This window comes from Arvicanthis niloticus, chromosome 23, assembly GCF_011762505.2.
Source record: "Arvicanthis niloticus isolate mArvNil1 chromosome 23, mArvNil1.pat.X, whole genome shotgun sequence".
Classification (NCBI taxonomy): domain Eukaryota; kingdom Metazoa; phylum Chordata; class Mammalia; order Rodentia; family Muridae; genus Arvicanthis; species Arvicanthis niloticus.
In genome coordinates, this window is record NC_133430.1 from 16956569 (window position 1) to 16975149 (window position 18581).

General features: G+C 38.1%; 1 protein-coding gene across 3 annotated transcripts in view; it reads right to left on the minus strand.

The window, feature by feature from the left end:
• Catsperb (catsper channel auxiliary subunit beta) overlaps positions 1 to 18581 on the minus strand; it is a 143110-nt gene that overhangs the window by 28325 nt on the left and 96204 nt on the right. For all 3 annotated transcript variants that reach the window (XR_013106641.1, XM_076921394.1, XM_076921395.1), the window contains one exon: positions 11384 to 11577. Coding sequence is in view for 2 of the 3 variants with exons in the window: in XM_076921394.1 (XP_076777509.1) it covers positions 11384 to 11577 (194 nt within the window). In the remaining variant the exon portion in view is untranslated. The remainder of the gene's footprint in view (positions 1 to 11383; positions 11578 to 18581) is intronic.

Below are 18581 nucleotides of genomic sequence, written 5' to 3' on the forward strand. Positions count from 1 at the left end.
CATTACCAAAAGAAACTCTCAATTCTGAAGATCTATGTGCCAAATGGAAGGGCACCCACATTAAAAAAAAAGAAACTTTACTAAAGCTTAAAACATATACTGAACACCACACAATAATAGTGGGAGATTTCAACTCCCCACTCTCACTAATGAACAGATGAATGAAACAAAAGCTAAATAGAGACACAATAAAACTAATAGAGGTTATGAATCAAATAGATTTAAGAGATATCTACAGAACATTTCACCTTCTTCTCAGAACTCATGGTACCTTCTCAAAAACTCACCATATAATCGGTCACAAAATAAGCCTAAATAAATACAAGAATATTGACATAATCCTATCCATCCTATCATGGCCTATAGCTCATCTTCAAAAATGACAAAAATAACAGAAAACCCACATATTTATGGAAGCTGAAAAAACTCTATTCAGTGATAATTTGGTCAGGGAAGACATAAAGAAAGAAATTAAAGGCATCCAGGAATTCAGAAAAAACTATACAAAATGTCAACAAAACCAGGAGCTGGTTCTTTGAGAAAAATCAACAAGATAGATAAACCCTTAGCCAGACTAACCAGAAGTAACAGAGACAGTATCCAAATTAATAAAATCAGAACTGAAAAAGGGAGACATAGCAACAAAAACTGAGGAAATTATAAAAAAAAAAAAAATCAGATCCTACTACAAAAGCCTATACAACAAAACTTGAAAAGCTGGATGAAATGGACAATTTTCTAGACAGATACCAGGTAACAATGTTAAATCAGGAGCAAATTAACCACCTAAACAGTTCCATAACCCCTAAAGAAACAGCATCAGTCATTAACAGTCTCCCCATAAAATAAAATTCCAGGACCAGATGGTTTTAGTGCAGAATTCTATCAGACCTTCCAGGAAGACCTAATACCAATTCTCTTCAAACTATTCCATAGAATAGAAACAGAAGGAATAATACCCAATTCATTCTATGAAGCTACAATGACTCTCATACCTAAACCCCACAAAGACCCAACAAAGAAAGAGAACTCCAGACCAACCTCTCTTATGAATATTGATGCAAAAATTCTCAATAAAATTCTGGCAAACTGAATCCAAGAACACATCAAAACAATCATCCATCATGATCGAGTAGGCTTTATCCCAGGAATGAAGGGATGGTTTAATATTCAGAAATCCATCGATGTAACCTATTATATAAACAAACTAAAAGAAAAAAAACACATGATCATCTCACTAGATGCTGAAAAAGCATTTGACAAAATTCAACATTCCTTCATGGTAAAAGACTTAGAAAGATCAGGATTTCAAGGCCCATACCTAAACATAGTAAAAGCAATATACAGCAAGCCAGTAACCAATATCAAACTAAATAGAAACTTGAAGCATTCCTACTAAGATCGGGGAGTAGACAAGGCTCCCCACTATTCAATATAGTACTGGAAGTCTTAGCTAGTGCAATTGGACAACAAAAAGAAGTCAAAGGGATACAAATAGGAAAGCAAGAACTCCAAATATCATTATTAGCAGATGATATGATAGTATATTTAATTGACCTCAAAACGTCTACCAGAGAACTCCTAAACCTGATTAAAATACTTCAGCAACATGGCTGGTTATAAAATCAACTCAAACAAATCAGTAGCCTTCCTCTACTCAAAGGATAAATAGGCTGAAAAAGAAATTAGAGAAATGACACCCTTCACAATAGTCACAAGTAATATAAAATACCTTGATGTGAATCTAAGCAAGCAAGTGAAAGATCTATATGACAAGAACTTCAAGTCTCTAAAGAAAGAGATCAAAGAAGGTCTCAGAAGATGGAAGGATTTCCCATGCTCATGGATTGGCAGGATTAATATAGTAAAAATGTCCATCTTGCCAATAGCAATCAACAGATTCAATGCAATCTCCAGTAAAATCCCAACTCAATCCTTCACACAGAAAGAGAAATTCTCAAATTTTCAAATAACCCAAGATAGCAAAAATTATTCTCAACAATTAAAGAATTTCTGGAGGAATCACCATTTCTGACCTCATTCTGTACTACAGAGAAACGGTGATTTAAAAAATTGCGTGATACTGGGACAGAGAGAGGCCAGAAGATCAATGAAATAGAATTGAAGACCCAGAAATGAACCACACACCTATAGTCACTTGATCTTTGACAAAGGAGCTAAAACTGTCCAGTGGAAAAAGGACAGCATTTTCAACAAATGGTGCTGGTTCAACTGGAGATCAGCATGTAGAAGAATGCAAATCCATCTATTCTTATCTCCTTTTACAAAGCTCACATCCAAGTGGATACAGGACCTCCACATAAAACAAAATACACTGAAACTAATAGAAGAGAAGGTGGGGAAAAAACCTTGAATATTGGGCACAAGGGAAAAGTTCCTGAACAGAACACCAATGCTCTAAGATCAAGAATTGACAAATGGGACCTCATAAAATTGCAAAGTTTTTGTAAGGCAAAGGACACTGTCAATAGGACAGAACAGCAACCAACCAATTGGGAAAAGATCTTTATCAATCCCACATCCAATCGAGGGCTAATGCCCAATATATACAAATACCTCAAGAAATTAGACTCCAGACAACCAAATAATCATATTAAAAATGGGGTACAGAGCTGTCAAGGATGTGGAGAAAGGAACACTCCTCCATTGTTGGTGGGATTGCAAGATGGTGCAACCACTCTGGAAATCAGTCTAGTGGTTCCTCAGAAAATTGGACATAGCATTCATTACCCGAGGACCCCACTATACCACTCCTGGGCATATACCCAGGAGATTTTCCAACATATAACAAGGACATATGCTCCACTATGTTCATAGCAGCCTTACTTATAATAGCCAGATGCTGGACAGAACCCAGATGTCCTTCAACAGAGGAATGGATACAAAAATGTGGTACATTTACACAATGAAGTATTACTCAGCTATTAGAAACAATGAATTCAAGAAATTCTTAGGTAAATGGATGGGACTAGAAAATATTATCCTGAGTGAGGTAACCCAATCACAAAAGAACACACATGATATTCACTCACTGATAATTGGATATTATCCCATAAGGTTGAAATACCCAAAATTCAACTCACAGACCACATGAAGCTCATGAAGAAGGAAGACCAAGTGTGGGTGTTTTAGTCCTTCTTAGAAAGAATAACAAAATACTCAAGGGAGCAAATATAGAGACAAAGTGTGGGACGGAAACTGAAGGAGGAGGCCGGGCGGTGGTGGCGCACGCCTTTAATCCCAGCACTTGGGAGGCAGAGGCAGGCGGATTTCTGAGTTCGAGGCCAGCCTGGTCTACAGAGTGAGTTCCAGGACAGCCAGGACTAAACAGAGAAACCCTGTCTCGAAAAAAAAAAAAAAAAAGAAAGAAACTGAAGGAGGGGCTGTCTGGAGACCATTCCACCTGGGTATCCATCCCATGTGTAGTCACCAAAGGTCGATGCTGATGTGGATGTCAGGAAGTGCATGGTGACAGGAGGCTGATATAGCTGTCTCCTTAGATGTCTGCCAGAGCTAGACATATTCAGAGGTGGATGATCACAGCTAACCATTGAACTGATCAAGGGCTTCCCAATGGAGGAGTTAGAGAGAAGACTGAAGGAACTGAAAGGATTTGAGGCCCCATGAGGACAGCAACAATACCAACCAACCAGAGCTTTCCAGGGTCTAAACTACCAGCCTTGGAGCACATATGGATGGACCCATTGTTCAGGCTGTATATGTAGGGGACTTTGGTCCTGTTGGGTATAGGTGGCAGAGGATATCCTTGGTCCCAAGAAAGCTAGATGCCGAGTGGAGGGGAACTCAAGGGTGGGGAGTTGGGAGTGGGGGGATAGGTGGGGACACATCCTCATAGAAGCAGCAGGAGGTATAGGGTGTTCCTGGGTGGTAGGAGCAATAGGGTAAGGGGATAAAATCTGAAGTGTAAATATAATACCCAATAAAAATAAAATAAAATAAAATAAATTGGAGATATCCTACACTAGCAACTTAACAGCACACCTGAGAGCTCCAGAACAAAAAGAAGGAAACACACCCAAGAGGAGTAGACAGCAGGAAATAATCAAACTCAGGTCATAGTCAAACTCATGTCTGAAACCAACTAAATAGAAACAAAGAGAACCATAGAAAGAATCAATAAAACCAAAAGCTAATTCTTTGAGAGAATCAACAAGATAAACACTTAGCCAAACTAACTAAAGGGCCCAGAGGCAGTATCCAAAATAACAAAATCTGGAATGAAAAGGGAGACATAACAACAGAAATGAAAGAAATTTTAAAAATCATCAGATCGTACTACAAAAGTCTATACTCAACAAAATTGGAAAATCCAGATGAAATGGATAATTTTCTAGACAGATACCACATACAAAAGTTAAATCAAGAGCAGGTAAACTATCATATCTCCTAAAGACATAGAAGAAGTCATTAAAAACCTCCCAACCAAAAAAAAAGCCCAGAGCCAGTTGAATTGAGTACAGAATTCTACCGAATCTTAAAAGAAGTCCTGATACCAATATTTCTCAAAATATTCCATAAAATAAAAACAGAAGGAACACTACCTAATTCATTCTATGAAACCACAATTACTGTGATACCTAAACCACATAAGGACCCCAAAAAAGAGAACTTAAGACCAATTTTGCTTATGAAGATCGATGCAAAAATACTGAATAAAATTCTCACAAACTGAACCCAATAACACATCAAAACCATTATTCACCACCATGAAGTTGGATTCATCCCAGGGATGCAAGGTGGGTTCAATATATAAAAAATCCATTAATGTAATCCATTATATAATCAAGCCCAAAGAAAAAAATCACATGATCATCCCCTTAGATGCTGAAAGAACATTTGACAAACTACAAGTCCCATTCATGTTTAAATTACTTGAAAGACCAGGAATTCAAGGCCCATACATAAACATAATAAAGACATCATACAGCAAACTAACAGCCAATATAGAATTAAATGGAGAGATACTTGAAGCAATCCCACTAAAATATGATACAAGACAAGGATGCCCACTCTCCCTGTAACTATGCAAAATAGTACTTCAAGTTCTAGCTAGAGCCATAAGACAATAAAAGGAGATCAAGTGGATACAATTTGACAAAGAAGAAGTCAAGGTAACACTATTTACAGATGATATGATAGTATACATAAGAGACCCCCAAAATTCTACCAGAGAACTTTTACAGCTGATAACCAACTTCAGCAAAGTGACTAGATACAAAATTAACTCAAACAAATCAGTAGCCTTCCTTTATACAAATGATAAGTAGTCTGAAAAAGAAATTGGGGAAACAACACCTTTCACAATAGTCACAAATAATATAAAACATCTTGGGGTAACTCTAACCAAACACATGAAAGATCTGTATGACACTAACTTTGTCTCTCAAGAAAGAAATCGAAGATCTCAGAAAATGGATCTCCCGTGCTCATGGGTTGGCAGAATTAACATACTAAAAATGGCCATTATACCAAAAGCAATCTAAAGATTCAATGCAATCCCCATCAAAATTCTAATACAATTCTTCAAAGACATCGAAAGAGCAATTCTCAAATTCATCTGGAAAAGCAAAAAACCCAGAATAGCGAATACAATTTTTAACCATGAAAGAACTTTTGGGGAAATTACCATCCCTGAACTCAAAGTATACTACAGAAAAATCATGATAAAACCTGCATGGTATAGGTACAGAGACAGACATGTTGATCGGTGGAACAGAATTTAAGACCAAGATATAAAACTACATACTTACAGACCCTGGATCTTTCACAAAGAAGCCAAAAATATACAATGGACAAAAGATAGCATCTTCAACAAATGGTGCTGTTCTAACTGGCAGTTTGTATGTAGAAAAATGAAAATAGACCCACATTTGTTACCTTGCACAAAGCTCAAGTCCAAGTGGATCAAGGACCTCAACATCAAACCAGATACACTGAATCTAATAGAATGTAGAAAAGAGCCTCAAACTCATTAGCACAGGGAGAAATTTCCTAAACAGACCTCCAATGGCTCAGACTCTATGATCAAGAATTGATAAATGGGACCTCATTAAACTGGAAAGCTTCTGTAAGGCAAATAGAATAAAGCCAATAGAATAAATCAGCAACCTACAGATATGGAAAAAAATCTTTACTAACCCCACATCTGATAGAGGGCTAATATCCAAAATGCATGAAGAACTCAAGAAGCTAACCACAAAGAAACCAAACAGCCCCATACAAAAATGGGGTTTAGAACTAAACAAAGAATTCACAACAGAGAAATCTGGAATGGCTGAGAAGCACTTAAAGAAATGTTCAAAGTACTTAGTGACCATGGAAATGGAAATCAAAACGACCCTGAGATTCCACCTTACACCAATCAGAATGGGTAAGATCAAAACCTTAGGTGACAGCACATGTTGGTGAAGATGTGGAGAAAGAGGAACACTCCTCCATTGCTGGTGGGGTTACAAATTGGTACAACCACTCTGGCAATCAAACTGGAAGTTCCCCAAAGAATTGGAAATGGATCTAACTGAAGATCCAGCTACACCACTCTTGGGAATATACCCAAAAGATGCACCACCAGGTCACTGGGGCCCTTGTTCCACTCTGTTCATAGCAGCCTTATTTGTTCATAACCAGAAGCTGGAAACAACCCAGATGTCTCACAACAGAAGAATGGGTACAGAAAATGTGCTTTATTTACACAATGAAAGACTATTTATCTACTAAGAATGAGGATATCATGAGTTTTGCAGCAAGTGGATGGAACTAAAAATATTTTGTGAGTTGAGGTAACTGAGACCCAAAAGGACATGCACTTATAAGTGGATATTAGCCAGAAACTACAGCTTAGGCACTCTACAATCCAGAGCCAAGGAAGCCTAAAAACAAGGAGGTAGGATGTTTGAGTCTTTCTCAAAAGGGGAAATAAAATAGATATGGGAGGTGTACTGAGGGAGGGAAATCAGTGGGAAAGGGGATGGGGAGAAGACCAGGTTGAGGGGATAAGTTGTAGGGAGAGCAAGGGAGAGAGAATGGAAATCAGAGGTTGAAGCCAGGCAGGTGGCATCTCTAGGATGGACCAGAGAACTAGGACGGGGTGGGGGAGATCCCAGGTTGTCTATGGGGGTGACTACTGAGACTATTAGCACTTGCAGATATGCATCATGAAATGGCCACTTCTAATAGCCAGGTAGGACTCCCAGTAGAGGAATAAGGATAGCAATCTACTCACATAATCATTGATCCAAAATATATGTCTTGCCTTTAAAATGTGCAGGGGCAAAAATAGAAGAGAGAAAGAGTGAATGGTCATCCATTGACTGGCCCAAACTGAGTCCCATCCCATGGACAAATACCAATCCTTGATACTTGTTTGCAGATAGGAGCCTAGCATAACTGTCCTCTGAGAGGCTCCACCTAGCAGCTAATGGAAATATATGCAAAGAACCACAGCCAAACATTAGATGGAACTAAGGGAGTCTTCTGGAAGAGTTGGAGGAAGGATTAAGGGGCCCAAAGAAGACAGGGAAACTACAGGAAGACTAACAGTGTCAACTAACTTGGATCCTTGGGGGTTCTCAAGAGTCTGAACCACCAAACAAAGAGTGAGCATGGGTTGGACCTACCCGCCCCTGCAAGCCACCACACATATGTGAAAGATGTGCAGCTTTGTCTTCATGTGGGTTCACCAACAGCTGGAACAGAGGCTGGCCATGAACCTGTTGCCTGCCTGTGGATCCTATTCCTTTAACTGGTCTGCCTTGTCTGGCCTCAGTGGGAGAGCATACACTTAGTCCTGCAGAGAAATGAGGTGATGGGGAGGGGATGGGTATTGAGGATTTATCCAGGAGGGTCTTTCTTCTCAGAGGAGGAGGGGAGAGGAGAATGAAGGAAGGTTCCCTGTGTGTGTGTGGAGGCGGGGGGGGGGGGGACTGGGATGAGAAGGTGGTTCCTATTAGGATATAAAATGACAAAAGAAAGAAAAGAAAGGAAGGAAGGGAAGAGGGAAGGAATGAAGAAGAGAGAGAGAGAGAGAGAGAGAGAGAGAGAGAGAGAGAGAGAGAGAGAGAGAGAGAGAGAGAGAGAGAGAGGCTGGAGAAAGGGAAGGAAAGAGAGACAGAGAAAGGGACAGAGAGAGAGAGACATACAGAAACAGAGAGAGAGTAAGAGAGAGACAGAGAGTTGAGATAATAGAGTTGTAGGTAAGATCTGGAAAGAGTTTGTGGGTTTTTTTTTTTCAATAGAAATGAACAAAACAGGCTTTTGCTATGTAGCTGAGACTGACCCTGAATTCATGTCTCTACTGTCTCTGAGTCCCAAGTGGTAGGGCTCAGGGGTGAACCACCTAGTGGTATTCAGGTTTATTCATTCTTTCTCTCTTTTTACCTCCTTCTTTTTGTACTGGAGCATGCTTGGCAGATGCAGGTTTGGCAACTGCATAAGTAATAGGAACCTAAAATGTAGCATGGTCTCCCACCTGATGACTTCCTTCATCTGGTTTTTCTGCTTTTCTCTATGGTTTGTCAATATTACCTGCCCAGTCACAGAAGACTTGGTGATCTTGTTCAAACTGTCACAACAGGTCATTTTCTAGCAAAATGCTCTAATGTCTTCTTGGTTACTCAAAACCTAAATCCATCATTAAATTAACAAGACTAATTATGTGTAGTTGTGTGTGTGTGTGTGTCCATGTGAGTATAGGTGCCCTCAGAGAGCAGAGACATTGTATCCCCTGGAGTTGGAGTTCCAAGCTGTTCTGAGTACCTGGGATTGGTGCTGAGAACTGAACTTGGGTCTTCCACAAAAGCAGTAAATACTTTATCATTGAGCCACCCATCTAGCCCCAAAGCCTATTAACTTCTGTTGTGTATCTATCATTAATAATTAGAAATAGAAATATCCTTTATAATAGAGATTCAAATACCTTTTGTTTGTTTTGTTTGTTTTCACTTTTTGGGACAGGGTTTCTCTGTGTAGCTCTGGCTGTTCTAGAACTCACTCTGTAGACCAGGCTCACATCAAACTCATAGAAGTCTGCCTCCTTCTGGTTCTGGTTCACAAATGCTGTGAGTAAAGACATATGCTACCACTGCCCAGTTCAAACTTAGTTTTATTATGTAGGGCAAAATTTCCATAATTTTTTTGAAAAAGAATGACACAAGTTACCAGGAGCTTCCCAGCCTGGAGTGGGTTGAAAGGAGACACAGAGTGGAACTCTGTTGTGTCTTTAATGACTGAGGGTCTCCAGATGTTCCAGCTCTCTATACTGAATGTTAATGATAACTTCTAAAAAGTCTTAAAAACATTCTTCTTAATTCTGAGGGTTGAAAGCCACTGTCTTAGGGGATTAACATCTGTAAACTAATGTGAGGCAGAAGGTGGGGGGTGGATTAAATAATTTGGCCTTTGTTCTATCTGTGCAGGAATTACATGGCTCTAACTTTCAACCTGTTAGTTGAAGTCACAGAAAGAAAAAGGGACACTTTGAAAAGTGAATTTAGCATTTATTTCTAAGATGTAAAACATTTCCTATGAAATCTCTCTAAGAAAAGGGGAAAAAGCAAAATGCTCATGATGATCCTAAGAAGGATAAGGGAAATTTGCACACTTCTGTCTTCAGCTCTCTATACTGAATGCTGATGATGACTTCTAAAAAGTCCTAAAAACATTCTTTCTAATTCTGAGTATTAAAAGCCACTGATCTAGGGTATTACAGAATACACCATCACATGGTAAAAAGTTCATCACAAGTTTACACATAAATTCAAATCATAACTTGAATAAGAAGTTTACAATGGAGAATGTTTACATGTATGTCCATTAGGAGTAATTATCTGGCTAAACATTCATCACCTCTTATAGCTCCAGAGATTCATGGAAAGTTAAAGGACCATAACTAAGTTAGTAGTGAGATTTTGTATAGATAGATACACCCAGTCAATATTTTATCTTCTGTCCTAGTACCTATAGTAAATCATTAGTTCCCTTTTTTATGACCTTTGGTTAATGGCTTATAGTGTCTTGGAATGTGCTCTGAGTACTAGAATGTCTTCTTACTATCTAAGAGGCAATTAACTGGTGACACATGGGAGACTGGCAGAATTATCATTGCAGTTTTGACTATCAGAAAAGGATCTAATAAGCAGTCCCACTAGAATAGAGCTTAGTAAATACTGATATAATTTTAGGAATGCTTATAGGGTCATCATTAAGAAATAAGACATCATGTATTTGTCTATATAGCATCACTACAAGAGAGTAAGTACATCTTCATTGTTTTGCAGAGATCTGCTCAAAAGTGTGGGCTAATACCTAGTGATTGTTATATATGTGATAAAACAGGAAAAGCATATTAATAGCAGGAATCTTTCCTGAAGTGATTTTCTTCTTGGCCTTGCCTACCAAAGTTCTATAGATTTTAATCTAAGGTGAAGTCATCTCAGGAAGATCCCGTGCTAGTTATTAGCTTGTTGGCTCCTGAGAAGTCTCACTATATATCGTTCGCTAGCTTGGAACTGGGTATCCATACTAAATTGCCCTGAAACTTACAAAGATCTGCCTACCTCAGACTTTGCCTCCTAAATGATAGGATTAAAGGTATTGCATCATCATTCCTGACCACTTTTTAATAAAGAGTTTTAAAATATTTCATTCAAAATATATTTTGATTGACAAAAAATTCTCATTTTCTCTAACTTCTTCTGAGCACTGTTCAAAACAAAATAAGTCTCACTATAATAAATAATAAAGACTACTTATTGAAAATATATTAATAAAGTTGTAGGTATATTTTGTTACATTACAAACAACTGATCCTATAACTTAAGTATCAGTAATCTTTGTTTGATTTCCAGTTGGACTAGAATTTGGTAATAAGGGGAGAACTGAAATGGTAGAGTATTTGTCTAATATATACAAGGATTTAGGTTCAATCTTTCAGCAACACACACACAGACACACACACACATTCTCATACCCATACACACATAAACATACATATATACATACACAAACATACACATACATGCACCCACACATTCACACACACGTGCACATACACACACATAAACATGGACACATACATCTATGTATATTCTCACACATAAACACACACAAGTACACATACTCACACATATACAGATAGCCACAAATACACACACTTATATACATATATGCACAGACTCACCTATACACACATACCACATCCACACACATTCACTATACATATGCATACACATTCACATACACACTCATATTAAAACTATTACATTAAAAAGAAATATGTAACCTTCTCAAAATTTAACTTTTAATTTTTGAAGCCAAAAGAGATAGGTTATATTGTTATACTTACCTTTTTTTTGAAGTGTAAGTGTGTAGTATATTTTTCCAGAATATTTAATTTCAATATTGTTAAGTAAACAAGGGCTCTCTGTTTCATTTTCCATCGAAAATGGGTCCATTAATTTTATGTGAATTGATGACTGAAATCCCACAGGCTCATCTTCATGTATAAATACATTTATAATATAAGCAATTCCAGCTTTACTAAAAAAAAAAAAAATCAACAACCATAAAAAAATGGATATCCGAGTGACTTAAAAGAGCAGCCACAATAATGTGTAATTTAAAAATAAAATATGTTTAAAAATAAAATAAAATGTTATGATTGATAATAGTAATATACCAGCTAACAAATGACTCTTTGTCTAACAGTTGTTCAAACTTTTTAGCTGTTGGCAAAATGACATATACAACATATTTTTCACACTGCAAGTGAGCAAAAGTTATCTATACATCTGTCTACCTATCTATCTATCTATCTATCATCTGTCTATCATCTATCATTATTTAGTGCTGGGGCTCAAATCTAGTCCTTCATGAATGTTAGGCAAATGCTAAACATCCATCCTACAAATATTTATAAATGTCAGCATTCAGAAGAGATGATACTTGAGTGGAAATAGATGTGAATTCACTATGAATATGAATATAAATTAAGTTTTCTAGAAAGTATTTCACCAGTTCACATTTGAATGAAAAAATTAAAAAAAAAAAAAAGAAAGAAAAGAAAAAGAGGAAATTACTGCTCTTAGGTCTGGTGGAGGGTAAATTTTATTGTAGATAAGATGAAGCTAATAGCCAGAGGCATCTGGAGGAGTACAGACTAAAGACAGACAGGTATAAAAGGAGGAGGTGGGGAGAAAGAAGAGGGAGCAAGCAAAGAGAATGAGGTATGGTAGAGAGGGTTTGTAATCTCAGGACGGCAGAGATTGGTTCAGGCAGATGCACAAACGTGCATGTGCATACACAGAGAGAGAGAAAGAGAGAGGGCAAAAGCAAGAGGAATTAGAGAGAAAGAAAAAGAGAGAGGTAGAGAGATGGAGGGAGAGAGGAAGAGAGGAAAGGAGGGAGGGAGAGAGAGTGGCAAGTAGATGGCAAATAAGGACAGAAAAAGCAATTCATCATCAGGGAACTGGAAATGAAAAAAAAAAAAAAACAGAAAGTGACAAAATAACAAAACCCTAACACTAACCATGCCAAATGCTGGCCAGATATGAAAGAAATTCTAATTTATTGCTGGTGGGAATATAGAAAGGTATGGCAAGTTAGGCAGTTTATTTAATCTCAAATTTTTTTTTATGCAATATTCTAGGTATTTACCTAAATGAACTGAAAAGACATGTCTATACAAAAACCTGCATATAAATACCAATAGCAGTTTGTTCATTGGGAGCAGCTGGAATGTCTTTTATTTGGTGAATAAGTTGGGGGTGAGGTGATAATCAGTATTTAACAGCACTGGGTGCTCTTCTAGAGGACCTGGTTTGGTCCTCCACATAGCAACTCACAAACACATGCAACTGTGTAGCAGCATATTTTCCCTGCAAGTTTGGAGGAGCTAAGGTGGGAGGAGTAAGGAGAGGAAGAGGAGAAGAAAGAGGAGGGGCTAAGGGGAGCAGAGATGGAGGAGGGTGGAGAACCACACATGTATTGGGAGCAGTCCTGGGTAATAACTTATATCTAGGTTAAATATTGGGAAACACCTCTAATTGTGTGAGCATCTAGTTAATTGAGCATTATCAAACATATAAAGCCTTTGGTTAATCTTTAAACTTTAGGGTCTCATTTCTACCAGGTACCACGTAGATGGCAGGATGGTCTGGGCCCAACCTAGCCTTGTGGAGACAGTGTGGAAGATTGGCAGAGCCATCTTCCATGCTGGTGTCTCGTGGGTTGCAGGGCCAGTGTCTCTGGCCACCTGAGCCAGTTGCCTGAGCTGGCAGCCTGAGCCACGACAGCAATGACAACATGCCTCTGCTCATGACCTCGGGCCTAGCCTAGTCGGGAAGATTGTGGCTAATTAAGAACAAGCAAGATTGGGAGCTGCTGTTTTAAATATCTCCCTCAACACAACTCTTCTAGCCTAGGGATCTCTTCTAGCCTCCATGGTCACTGAATGAAACAACAATACATAAAATAATAAAAGCAAATTTAAAATATGGGTGAATAGTTATATAAAATGTGGTCTAAACAGACAGTGGAATACGAATCATCACTAAATAATTATCAAGTCAATAAAAGATAGTAGAAATATTTTTTACGTTTTTTGGAATTAAAATATAATGAAATCACTTCCTACTTTCAGTTCCTCCCTCCAACCCTTCCCATGTCTGCTCCTCCCTCATCATGGTCCCTTTCAAATTCATTACCTCTTTTCTTCTAAATTTATAGATAGATAGATAGATAGATAGATAGATAGATAGATAGACACACACATGCTTTGCTTAATCCATTTACTGTACTTGTATGTGTGCATGATGTTTTCAGGGCTGAAAACTTGATACTGGATAACCAATGAAGGGACTCATGCCTGAGAACGACTAATTTTCCAGCTCTCAGCATTTCTTTTTGCCTGTAGTTCTTATCTAGTGGCGGGGCCCATGAACTTTCCCCTTCTATTGTTAGCGTTATCAACTGACTCAATAATTCTTATGGTCTTATTTAAGCAGGGTAATAGCAATTTTAAGGCATACTCTAAGTAGAAGAAGCTAACTTCAAAAGGGTATATAACTCCAACTACATTGTATTCTAGAACAGGCAAATCTAAGGAGATAGCAACAACAACAAAAAAGTTGCCAGGAGCTGGGACAAGGATTACCAGGTGAGACATGGGAAGTTTCATACAAGACTATGGTATGTACACTATAATGCCAATATACACTTGTTCCAACCCACAGAAAGGGCATCAAAACTGAAACCTAGGTTGGCCATGGAAGTACTCAGGTGGCTGAGGCAGGAGGATTGAGGATTTGAGGCCAGCTTTAGGCTACACAGCAATTTCCTATCTCAAAAAAGTGAACCCTGCCAGAGTTATGATCTGTGGGTGAAGTTATGTATGCATAGTTTATTAGTTTGAGCAAGTGTGCAATGTTTTCTAATTAATTTTTTATTTACTTATTTGTGTATTCTTTTATTTATTTACTTTTTTAATTTTGTGATTATAATTTTTTAATTTTTAATTTTTTTATATTATCAAATTGTAATTTTTACTTTTTAACACAGGGGTTATAAACACAAAATGGCAGGATGTGGGGAAGGGGATGACACAGGAGCATAGGTGTTCAGGGGGAGTACAGATATCTTTCAGAACAGGGTATCAGCTGGGTGAAGGTTCAGGGGACAGGTCACTATGACTCTGCCTATGATTCACTTGTCCTTATTTAAGTTGGTACTATCCATGAAGGCTGCCTATTTACAAGGTCTATGACTACACAGGCTGGTAAATTTCCACAGAAGCTGCCTGTTTACAATAGCTTATAGCCATCTGTTTCAGTGTTTTTCCACAGAGATCCAAGACTTTGTTTTAGCAGGCATGTATGTCAGGCCTATTGCTGATTTTAGGCTTATGGCTGATTTTAGGCCTTCAGTGTATAAGCAGGGCTGCCCCGACATCTCCTCCCTTCTCCAAGTATAGAAGGTCCGTGGTGATTCTAATCTTCCCAAGGCAGGGATAGAGGCCTGACCTCCAGTAATTAATGGCTAGGGCCAGCAGCCAACTCCATTATCAAAGCTGTCCTCCAACTCCTCCCATTTGGAGTCTCTAAGTGTCAAGAATTGCTATTAGGTGATCAGGTACTGTGTGGTTCAAAAGGAGGAGAGAAATAAACCTTAAAAGAAGAAATAAGGGGGACCAGGGCAATAAGGGATGGGCTTACATTAAGGGATCAGTGTGTTCTGGAGGTAACAATCGCTGCTGAGTAGACAAATGCTGTATTACTATGACTGTCATCAATGGGAATGGATACATCAAGTAACTGCTCTGATGCTCTAGCTTGCTTTTTGCCTGGATCCCATGTCAGTGAAACTGCTTCCATCCAGAACATTCTACCCTAGAGTACATCCAAATTTAAAGTGACTTCTTGGTCCTTATTTTAGCTACTCTCCCAGTGCTGGAGTGCTTTTGGAAGTATCCTGTTTTGGGTTTAGATGCCTCCTTCTAGGCTTTTCTATCCCTGACTACTCATTTTCAGCTTCACACCTGCCCCAGTCCTGTTACTTGAATGACTCTTCTTTATGTCATAATCTCCTGCAATAGAGTTACTCATGTGTATGTGAACAACTGCCACATGTATGTGTCTGCTCTTTTCTGCATAAAGAGTCATGTATCCAACTGTCCACTTCAGGTTGTCTTCACACTGTCTTTTAAATATCCAGCAGACATTTAAAAGCATTTTGCTTTTACCCTTTTTCTTAGAGAGCTTTCATAGGAAATGTTTTACATCTTAGAAATAAATGCTAAATTCACTTCTCAAAGTGTCCCCTTTTCTTCCTGTGACTTCAACTAACAGGTTGAAAGTTAGAGCCATGCAATTCCTGCACAGATAGAACAAAGGCCAAATTATTTAATCCACCCCCCACCTCCTGCCCCACATTAGGTTACAGATGTTAATCCCCTAAACCAGTGGCTTTCAACCCTCAGAATTTAAATTTAAATTTCTAATGTAAAATTTATATCTGCCAAATCTTCAAGTTCTTCATCTCAGAAAATGACAGCATTTGCTTGAGCTGCAAACCAAACTTCCCTAGGATTCTTTTAACAATTGATTTATTGTGATGCTTAAGGTATGTATGGTTTGTATCACGGTGGCCACCTGTGTGCATAGCACCTTTGGAATTGGTTTCTATATCTCCATTGTGGGTTGGAGGGATCAATTAGAAGTCATTAGGCTTGTACACCAAGTGTTTGTACTGGCTGAGTCATCTTATCAGCCACCTACCTGGTCCTTGATTCACCACAACTCTACCAGAATCCACCAAGTCCTGCCTTCTCTCACGTGCACCTGTTTCAGCACCATTACTGCTCTCTCTTCATCGACCCTGAAGTGTCTGCACCTTTTACTCTTACCCTGTTTCACCCTTTCCATTGTAGTCAGAGTGAATATTTATAAATATGAATTCTTTCATTCTTCACCATAGCATTTTGCAATGGTTTCTGCTGACACTCCTCATGCAGCCTGTCTACTGCTGTATAATATGACCTTTACCCTCTCCCCGATGTTATGCCAGCTCAACATACTTGCAAGCACTTGTCATCTTCCTGCTTATTAAACACTCCCCACATTATTTCCTGGCCACTGGATTCTCATCTGGATTTCTTTCACTTCGACAGCTCTCTGCTAGGCACTCTGTTATTTGTTCTCAGCATTCAATCCTTATATCCCATGTCTCTGTTTTGTTTTCTTCATAGTACATTTGAGATCTAATTGTTTTTTCTTTATCCAATTGTATGCTTTTGTCTAGTCATTAGAATGTTGCTATAATTTCTTTGTTCTTTGTATTTTATCATTCGTGTATTGAGAATTGGTTCCTTGAAATAACGTTAAGAGGTAGGGCTCTGTGATAGTTATATTATCAGAGTTTATTCTAGTTAGGATATATATTTGTTTATGGGTATTTGTGTTTTGCATACATGTATATATGTGCGCTGCATGTCTGCTTGGTACTGGTATAGTTCAGAAGAAGGCATTCAATCCCTGTGAACAAAATCTGTTTCCTCTGGAAGAGCAACAAATGCTTTTAACCACTTAACTCTTCAGCCTCCTGTGCTAGCTAGTTTTGATGACTAAATTGGCACAGCCTAGATTCATCTGAGAGGGAAGCCTGTTGGCCTGTCTGTAGGTTACTGCCTTCATTGTTAACTGATGTAGGGAGGCTCAATCCACTGTAGGCAGCACTGTTATCTGGGCAGGCAGATCTGAAGTGTGGGTGTGTATGTGTGTATGCACACACACACACACACACACACACACACATATCTAACTATATATACACACACATATATATACACACACATATATGTATATATATACATATATAGTCAAATGTGAGGCAGTGATGCAGCTAGCACACAGAATTAGAACTGTCCAAAGTGCTGATAATAAATAACTATTGGTATGGCAAGTGGACAAGTGCTTATCTCCAAATGGGCAATAAATGTCCAAGCTATATCACCTCTCTACAGCTCAGGAAACATTGGGAAATGGATGGCTGGAAAGAATGTAAGAACCAAAGGAAGGGGTAAAGTTGTAGGACTCTCTGTTGCATGTACATAAAATGGAAACTACCCCCTTGAAGTTACAACAGTTGTGATTATTCACAAAAGACTCTTACAAAGTAAGCCTATTTACATTCCCTCATGAAAGTCATGGAGATCTCAGGAGACTTTGAAGCCCCTCTCTGTTCCTAAGACATAATTAAAAACATTGCTTGGTCATGGCATAATCTGAAGAGAATACAATAGAATTGAATACTTCCGTGATAAACAGAACATGAGCTGCCAAATTCGTTCTTTATTTTTATAAGGTTTTCCATGACACATAAATCTTATGCTAAGTAAAATTGTGTGATTTGTTTCAGTTTATGTCAATTTAATCCTTAGACTCAGATATAAAAATTTCCTAAAAGGCCAGAGGTAAAACTTTTACTCCCCACAAATATATTCACAATAATTGACTGCATAAGTGGCTTTATTCCAAGTACATAGCGTTTCAAAACATTTCCAAAAGCAAACTTTTAAAGCAGATAAAATTACTATCCTAAGATTTTTCTAGAAAACAGTATTTATGAGGTTTTCTAATCTTGTTAATAGTGAAAAAAATTGTAGATAAACTTCATTTATGAACACAGATGCCAAAGTCCTAAATAGACTTAAGTCCAGAAATTCAGGATAGATAACACAAAATGATAAATCAGGAATATTGAATCAATAACAACCCAAAGTATTCATCAAAATTAAAGGTGTACTTTTATGGATTAGCTTAATTTATGTTTAAAACAAGTCAAAACTAAATATCCAAACCTTTGCCTGACATGGAACTAGTAACTAAACGTGGAACCTTCTGCCAGAACATTGTGACCCTATTAATTACTAAGCTATTGCTTCTGCCACATCTACATTTTTTTGAGACAGGCTCTCTCAATGAAACTAGAGATTACTAATGGACTACAAGGATTAGCAACCAAGTCAGGCATACACTGTATACCTCTCT